The sequence below is a fragment of the Silurus meridionalis genome, chromosome 15 (assembly GCF_014805685.1).
Source record: "Silurus meridionalis isolate SWU-2019-XX chromosome 15, ASM1480568v1, whole genome shotgun sequence".
Taxonomy (NCBI): Eukaryota; Metazoa; Chordata; class Actinopteri; order Siluriformes; family Siluridae; genus Silurus; species Silurus meridionalis.
The window spans coordinates 4,300,828-4,310,360 of record NC_060898.1 but is presented as its reverse complement, the minus strand read 5'-3'; the positions used below and the strand labels follow the sequence as shown (position 1 = coordinate 4,310,360).

Below are 9,533 nucleotides of genomic sequence, written 5' to 3'. Positions count from 1 at the left end.
TTTTGGAATAAAAGCCTTGGAATTAAATATTGATGTGATTATTCATATAAAAAGGTTTGGGGTTTTAATCATATTTAGTACAGTATTTTTATATGATCCCAGTGTTTTATTCAGTGTTCGAGATGCTTTAGTGGTCACTGAAGATGAATCAGTAAATTGGTATGAAGGTCTGTGATAGTGATAATCCAGTAGGTGGTAATTCTTACACTCTGTAAAGGGAGGTCAGGGATTAGTGGTCACTCTGATTAGCCGAGCTTCATCCGTCCTGAGACAGATGGTGTAGTCGGCTTACATTCAAACCGTAACGAACCTTCTCGGATAAAACATTTTGTTATACAGAAAGGACCAGAAGGTTCAGGTAAGATTTTAAGAGTATATGAGTTAGTTTAAGGTTTCATGTACTTTTGAAAAGCTTGGATGTATTAATGGTGTTTGTGTGAAACATGTGGAACCACTGGGTTTGAAATGTTGCATTCTGATAACAACAGTGACCAAAGGTGCTTATTTTTGAAGCATAATTTCTGGTTAGGTTCGACTTAAATCCATATAGATTGTATCTTGATGCCTTTTTTTAATGATCTGCTCACAATGCAAGATGATTGAAACGTGTAGCAGAAGCATGACCTACAGAGGCTTAAGGACGGTGGCTCTGCTGTTGCTCTCTTCAAATTTTCCACATGCTTCCGCTCTTCCTGCTGCATCGTCGTACGAGTTTACGGCCTACCGTATGCAGCAGTACAGCCTGCAACAGGAAAAACATGGTACCATTATTTTATTTTATTTTATTTTACTTAAGCACTCTTTGAACTTCAGATAACTGGTATCATTAACTATGAAGCTCCACACAAGTCTTTTTTTTGTGTCCTCAAAGAGATACTGCATGTCCTCAAAGGTCCTGTAACTATGATAACCAATACATCATGACGTGTTTAACAATGTTCTCAAAATATAAACAAAAAATGTTCTACTAACCACTGGTATAATCCTTTTGTTGTCATGTCTATTGTAATGAGTCGTGTGTTTTATTACCAGGTTGTCATGGTGCCATGGTTGTTGCAGAGGCACGTTCTCCAGATGATTCGAGTTTGACTCGCCGCTGCGTGATCATGAAGCTGTCAGACTTTACATTAGATCGTTTTTTAGAGTCTAAGAGGCAGAATGCAGCGGCAGTGCTCATACTGATACCTCAGAACATCTCAACTTTTTCGGACGATGTCATCCAGGTGGTTACGAATGTATTACTTTGCATAATGGCATTTTGGCAGAAGGCTCTTACACAGAGCAAATTCCAATTACCTCATGTATACAAGTGAGCAATTGAGAGTTAGGGCCTTGTTTAAGAGCTCAGCAGTAGCAAATTGGTCTTAACGTGATTTGAAATCATGACCTCATGTTCAGAAGTCCGTCTTAACCACTGAGCTGGGGTTGTTATTTATGGCATGTATATTACAGGATGTTTTTGCACAAACAACGTTATGTAGAAGGAGTCTCCAGTGTCAGTGCTTTGAGAAGCCTTTAATTGCTTCGAGAGTCATTAGTTAAAGAGGACATCCAGTTTCTAGATAACATAAGCTGTTTGGTTTTTTTTGTTAATTCAAGAGAAATAGAAAAAACTATTATTGATGATTATTAATAAATAACTTAAAATAACTGTTGTTAAACTTTGGTGTTGCTCCAGTGCAATTTTTTTCTTCACCAGCTTTGAATACTTTCTATAAATGCCCTTCATCTACTAAACTACTGGTTTAACACATAAACCGCCTATCTCCAGAGTTTCATGGTTACAGAGTCTGAAGCTCTGAAGATGGAGACCCTCATGCCTGTTTATGTGGTTCCTGAGGATGAACAGCTCCTCTATATGTATACAGAAGTTAAGCATGCTGCAGCCACCAAATCAGCATCCATCTTGATCAGAGGTGAGAGGAGGATTAGTTAGTCAAAGCAACTAAACTTTACTAGTTAACCAGCATAAAACTATTTTGCAGTAGTCAATGAGGTATGTCTCTTTAATATCCTGTTTGGCTCGCCATATACTTTGTTGCCATAAAACTTTATAAAGACAAATATTTAATTGTTGAATTCCCCAAAATAAATAAATAACTATAGCAATCATATCTATTTGCATCCTTTCAAGAATCTAAAGGTATGTTGTTTTTGGTGTTCTAGTTCTCTGCAGTATGGTCACAACCACTGCCTTTCAGATATTGGTGAGCAACAACTCCCCAATCAAGGCCATCACTGACAGCTCAATCATTACATTAGAGGTAAACCTGATGGACTGCCTGAGAGAAAAAACTACCAATGAAATACTGACATTTGACCTGCCAGAGTAAAAGTAGAAAAATTCTCTATTCCAAGGGGGTACTTCCTGGACTTAGAGAGGACTCGCCCACAATTCTTATCACCGCCCATTATGACTCAATCGGCCTTGCTCCGGTAAGCCACGATTACGTTAAATGAAATCCACACACAATAGTACACTTTTCATATTCATTATAAAACTAAAATGGAGTTAAACATTTTAAAAGATCACTATTAAAGATTCAGTATTCCTCTACATCTTTGATTAAGGTTTGTTTAATGTAAATCTTTGAACCACAATGCTGTTCATTTCTCGATTCTGATTGGTCAAAGGTTGTTGCTCCGTTTTCTCGGAGTGGATGTTGATATAGTACGTACTGTATATCACAAGTGCTTGTTCTTTCTTGTTTTGTTATGTAAGCATTATAAAAATGTATTTAACAAAGAAAAAAACATAATTGTTGATGGTGAATGTTTCTGTTAAAAAGTATTGCTTTATGATTTATGGATGAAATGAAAGTTTTCGCATTGTGGTTCCTATGCAGGTTCTTGGTATCAAATGGCTGGAAAAAATTCTGTTTATTGCTGTTATTACAAGAATAACAAGAATAACAGCAAGTGACATGTTTTGCTGACATTCTTCCAGCCTGTAGTTGCTTGTCAGGCTCCTACTGGACTTTCCCAGGACTTTTGTGGCAGGAAGCTTTACTACATCAAAAATTATACTTTTTGCCTATGCAGTTTTAAGTCATTAATTCTATTAGATTATATATATCAGATGAAGTAGCTCATCATACACTTTAGTTGTTACTATAGAGCAAATAACCTAGTGAGATCAATGTATTATAAACCTGATTTGTTTTGCTGCTGTTACAGAAAACCAGAATCAAGAATTTAGCAATGCTGAAAGTATGACAGCCAAAGACATAGCTCTATTTGTGCATATAACACGTCTTATGTTTTCCACAGTGGATGTCATATGGAGCGGACTCGAATGGCAGTGGCGTCACCATACTACTGGAACTGGCCAGGCTCTTCCAACAACTTTACAGCAGTCCTCGCAGCAAGGCACCGTAGGTTTTTGCTCTATTACAAGTCTTGGGAAAGAAACAACATGGTGGAAGTTTATCTGAGGAATATTTTAATCAACAATCAATATAACTTAAAAACAATGATATGCTGTGGAAGTATATAATTCTAACTGTAATCTAACATGTCCTGAATATTAATGAATACTATCTTAAATTATTACAAAACTATAGTATTAACATTTTGATCAATATATCTTGTTAATTTATTGTTCTGTGGTCATGTTGTTTATAGGTTTCACCTCCTTTTTCTCTTACTGGGGGAGGGAAATATAATTTTATTGGCACCAAACAATGGCTGGCTGAAAATATGGACCACGCAGGTTAGTTGGTATAAGAATAACTGCGGTCAATGTTTGGCCAATGGATCGTAGAAATTTCATTTTTTACTAATTGAATAATTAATAAATACTGTAGTATTGCTATTTTGGGATGCTCTTCCTTGATGTATTTCACAAGTCTCATATCTCATCCAAAATAATGAGTTCTTGTAATCAAGAGGCTAAAGTAAAAGCGAAAAGTTTGTACCTAAGAGCTTAATAAGCAGTACTTATTTATTTAATTTAGTAGCCTATGTGTTTGGTTTATTTTTTATTCATAGTTTCCTTGTGACAGTTTTTCAATGAACAGAAGCAGATTGTGCACTTCTGATCTAGAGGTCATGAGTTCAAATCCACCTTGAATAAATTTCACAATCCTCAGCTGCTCAGTTCTATGATTAAAATAATTGTAAGTAGCTCTGGATAAAGACATCTGACAAATACTATTAATGTAAATGTAATTTTTAAGTAAATAAGCAAGAAAAATGTCAATGATATGTAGCTACACTATATGAGTAAATGTTGACCATATGTTTGACAACTCATGTAAACCATATCTCCATGAAGCTGCCTTTGGACACACATCATTGTCATGCTGGTTTGGGTCTCTCCAACTTTGTGGTAAAAGCTTGGGAAGACCCACATATGGCTGGAAAAGTAACGTGCCCCAATACCTTTGCCCATATAGTGTAAGTTTAAACAACACACTTCATGGCAATGTATTGCACCTCAATAATTTGGGTTGCAACATTCACTCAACACTTTAACCGGACGTCAATAGGTTTTGGCAAAATAATGGAGATAGAAATGTGTTTCACCCAAAATAATCTTTATTTGAAAAAGATAAGAACTATGGCTTCTCCTCCTTGGTAATTAACTCCAATACATTATTACATTTGCATGCAAATTTAGGTATCCAGGAACCCGAATCACTTTCCAAAAATTGTCCCTCCACTATACAGAATCCAGTCTTTTGCATGACAATGTGGCATTCGTGCTCTGTTTGGACTCTCTCGGTTCTGGCGACGACCTTTTCCTCCATGTATCTCGACCCCCAAAACCAGAGACACCTCATTTTCGCTTCACCCAGCAGCTAGAAGAAGTGAGACCAGATCTAGTACAAACCATAATTTCTTTTATAATCCATACACTTTCCAAACCTACACATATTCCATGATTTTTTCCCCTGTAGGTAATCTTGTCTAGGTTTCCGTGGGTGAGATTTGGAACCGTACACAAGAAGATCAACCTACAAGAGTCTACTCTCGCATGGGAGCATGAGCGCTATGGAATGAGGCACATCCCGGGATTCACTTTGTCTCGCCTACAAGACCCCAGATCCGAGCATCGGGTCTCCATCCTTGACACCATGTAAACGGCATTTTAAAAACAAATCAACGTAGAATTTGGAGTGTGCTTTTGGAGATTTGTGTTTTTTTAGCCACAAGGGTGTTAATAAAGTCAGACATTAGGAGTAGGAGGCCTGGATATCATTATATCATATATAATACTGTTGTACATGTAGGTTTCAGGTGGACATCAGAAAACTGAAACGGAATGCCGTCATTGTCGCTGAGGCCTTGGTGAGGTACATGTATAATCTGTCAGACAAGGTGAGGGAAATCACCAGAAATGCGATCAATTTGTAGCTAATATTCAATTGTGCTGCTCGTTGATTGTTGTTTTCTTTCTTTTCTTTTATTTATTCAGGGTTCTCCAAAAGAATTGCAAGTGTTCAAAGGCAGTTTGGTATTTGGATTTAATTTCTTCCTAATATTTTTGCATATGCATATACATAAATATGTATATTACAATATCAAAAATAAGGTTTCTAGCCATTAATGCTGATAAATGTAATGTAATAGATGTGAGGAAACATTGTAATAACGTGTTCCTGCAGTTTAATAATACATTGTTTTGTTAAAGGCTTGGATTTTGGTAGCTCAATGGGTAAGGCATTGAACTTTGGCTCGGAAGGTCACAAGTTAAAATCCCACCACCAACAAGTTGCCACTGCTGGGCTCTTGAGCAATAACCCTTAACTCTCAATTGCTCAATTTAAGTTGTCTGGATAAGGGGGTCTGCCAAATGCCATAAATAAACGGTGCATGTTAATGGTCTCATTCTAATGCAGTATACAGTAGTTTTATAGGAACTATTGCCTCAATATAAGTTTCTAGTAACTACATTAATCCACATTTAGAGTCTCCTTATAAATACAGTTAAGCTTTTGTGAGGAGATGTTTACTTATTGTATTTGGAAGGAGTCTGCATAGAGGGCATGGTGATGGTTCCAAATGCACCAAAAGCTATAATGTGCTCTACATTAATCACCTATGTGAATGACCACATACTGTATGCCACATAGTAATGTACTACTTAATAAAAGGCAGCAGTGCATTGCAGTACCTACAGATCATTAGTCTGGGTGCTGAAGACTTTCAGAACTTTCAGCTTTGCTATTTGCCTGGCAAAAAATAAAAATAAATAAATAAATAAATAAATTTCTTATTTGCAGCTTTTGTCAAATATCACCTCCTGATACACTGGACAAAGTATGACTGACACTAGTACAATTTTCTAGACAGATGAAAAGCAAGAGCAGAAGCCTGCCACTTATAATGCAGCTGAAAAATGTATCTGTGTTTTGCAGGAGGTCCTGGACAGTCGTTTATCTGCTTTAATGACCCTGTTGACTTCAGTGCCACGAGCAACTCAGCTGATGGACAGAGAGCCCCAGCAGACTCTTCTCATCAACAGCCTGGAGCAAGAGTTCAGACGGCACCTTCAACAGGTCTTTAGACACACTTTCCATCAGGATCACAGGTACACACATGCGCCTCATTCACTGTATTTGGATGAAACCTATTACTGGTAAGACTGACTGGTCCGCAACGGTGCATCGGCATAAAAGTTAAAGATGTGATGTTTTGATTGTGTGTATCGGATACAATTCGCATTTGTATAATGGTGCCTCATTTTTTATCTGTTTGCATAGGTAAAAAAAAAAAGTGTTTATATATGATTATAAATAGACTCACTATACTTTTATTATTTAGAAAGACTAATCACAATTAGCAAAAATTTGCTTTATTTTTAACTCCTGCATGCACTGTGGATTTTTTCAGAAAATATTTGTCTATGTTCACTTGAGTAAGCAAGACAAATATGTTTAAAGGCAGTAATGCTTTTCCAGAATCAGAAAAATGATATCTTGAAGATATTGTTTGGATACGACAGTAGTATTTTTTTTTTATTTACTTAATTTATTGGGTTTGTTCCATTTCAGAAAATTTCCTAGAAATGGTGTTAGAATATAGGATACACTTGCAATGCTTTTGTGATATGGATTTGTTCGTGGACCTGAGAAAGGTAGTGTTTAAAACCTATTCGTACAATGTTGTTGAACTTCCAGGACTTGTGTGAAGGGTTGCCAGATTCAGTGTATAATTCCAGTGTAAGGCAGATACTGCAAGTGTAGAAAATAAAAGTGTTTTTTTTTTTTTATTAATAATCCATGAAAAGATTGAAATGGTTCAACCTGAAGAACCAGACCGTTATTCACTCTGAAAAGTGTTGAAATTTTGTTGAGTAAAAGCTTCATGCATGTTTTCTCATGTTTTGTCTTGTGTGTCACAGTAGCATATGTACGATGGCATTATAGTGCCACGTTAAAAAAAAAAAAAAAGTAAGATTACGAGATCTTAGCAATACGCAAATAAGGTCGTAATATTTGAAGAATAAAGTTGAAATTCTTAAAATAAGTTGTAGCAATTCAAGATTGAAGTGGTAATATTTTTTTAAAAAAATCACAAAATTGTGAGAAACGTTTCGATGTTTTGCATAAAATGGATGTGGTTAAAACTCAGGTTAGGATTCAGCAACAAGGAAATGATTTGTCTTTTGGCACATCAGCACAGAGTTGTAATTAGTAAACGGACACTGCAGTGGGTTATGTAAGAATTTATTCATTTATTCAGAAGACAGACATTAAGGAAATTGCCTCATTTGTGCAGTCTAAAGGATATCAACGGTCAAATGTGCTTAGTTTTCGAAAAGGGTATGTGGTTTCTCAAGAGACTATGAAGAGAATAATGATTAAAAAAAAATCACCCCTAAAGGAGTTAAACTCTGGCTCGTTTGACATCTCCAACATCACCAGTACTTCAGCCGGGGTCTAGGGTTAGAACTTTACAACTTTATTTTTGTATTGCAATGACTTTAATCTTGTAATCTTAGATTTTTTTTTTTAAATATTTTTAACATGGCTCTAAAACGCCTAGTCTGAGGCAAAAAAATGAAAAGTTTGCTGCAATTATACAAATCCTTTTTTTTTCAGGGATCCTGACATTACGTTTTTTGATCAAATGAAGCAGCCAATGATGATGTACAGGTCAGATTTATGAACATCTTATAAGTTACCACTTGCAATTAGAAAACCTTCTGACAAAAATGTATTGAAATTGCCTCTATTAGGGTGAAGCCGGCTGCGTTTGATCTCTTCTTGGGAGGCTGTATTGCAGGTTATTTGGGATTAGTGTACTACGCGATCCAGGTTTGTTCCACAGTTCATGATGAGCTTAAAACACATACCATATACACTACATTTGATCATTTCATTACCCTAAAAGCATTGTTTTTTTTGTTTGCAGAACTTTGGAAATGTCTATATGAGACTCAAAGCCATTGTGAAAAACAAACAGCAGTGAGACACAGTGAGACTGAGCACTGAAGTGTGTGTTAAAGTTGGGTTTTCAGATAAAAACATAAGACATTATGTTGTGTTGTACTGTTGTATTATGTTGTTTCACTTGTATGTGTACTAAATAAAGAGCAGTCCATGTTAACAATATCTTTTCATTTATTTCATCAATCACCATTTTGCTGGATTCTTATTTGCTTTCTGAACATCCCATTCCACATTTAGTACCCATTTGCTTCTATAATAACCTCCTTTTTTTGGGAAGATGTTCTACTTGATTCTGGATTTGTGCTCATTTAGCCAAAAGGGTGTTAGTAAAGTCAGGTACTGATGTAGCTGAGGTGAGGAGGCCTTGGATGCAGTCTGCATTCCAAAGTTCTAATGCAGGCCATTGAAGATCTTCCCCTTTAACCCATGTAAACCATGTTTTGATGAAGCTGGTTTTGTGTACAGTGGCATTGTCATGTTGGAACAGGTTTGGGTCTCCGAGTTCAAATAAAGGGAAAATGTAATTCTACTGCACCTCAATGCATCCTATACAATTGTGTACCTCCAACTTTATGGTAACAGTTCTGGGAAGAACTAGATATAGGTTGAAAATCAAGTGTCCCAATACTTCTATATAGTGTATATATGTTGGTTTTGATGCTTAATATTGGTTGCATATAACAAATATTATAAAATATTCTTCATATTCTCATTGTGCATTTAAATGCTACATTGTTTATAAATGTAAAATTGTTCACATTGAAAGATGATCACACGTGTGAGAAAATTGCTTGCTAAGCAGCTAGGCAAGAAATATCGACGTCCTTAGCGGGCCATTAATAATACAGATTTGTTCGTTCTGCTTTTCTTTTTTTTTTGACCACACAATCACAAAAGTTTAAATGAATGCAACAGCCATAACAAATGTAATACTTGCCCACTGTCCCATGCAAAGGGTACCAGATTTGCTAATTTTTTAAATGTCATTTTGAGAAAAAACCTTAACTGTGCTCATGAGCTGGTTTAACTGTTACCCTGGATAGGATGCCAACCCATTACAGGGCACAATCGTATATACTAAAGTCTGGAAATGCCAATCAGCCTACAATGAAAGTCTGAGTCGGCATAGGTGGG

The 9,533-nt window shown here is 36.2% G+C and overlaps 1 protein-coding gene across 1 annotated transcript; it reads left to right on the top strand.

Moving 5' to 3' along the window:
- The first annotated feature begins 223 nt into the window (after positions 1 to 223).
- Positions 224 to 8,556, top strand: zgc:109965 (Nicalin-1-like). The gene is given in 17 exon segments (XM_046867934.1): positions 224 to 358; positions 596 to 761; positions 1,033 to 1,223; positions 1,772 to 1,916; positions 2,167 to 2,264; positions 2,359 to 2,436; positions 3,271 to 3,374; positions 3,625 to 3,638; positions 3,641 to 3,712; positions 4,672 to 4,811; positions 4,902 to 5,080; positions 5,235 to 5,322; positions 5,420 to 5,458; positions 6,363 to 6,535; positions 8,049 to 8,102; positions 8,186 to 8,264; positions 8,362 to 8,556. Coding segments are annotated over 16 exon segments (1,677 nt in total). The 5' UTR covers positions 224 to 358; the 3' UTR covers positions 8,419 to 8,556.
- Positions 8,557 to 9,533: the final 977 nt, after the last annotated feature.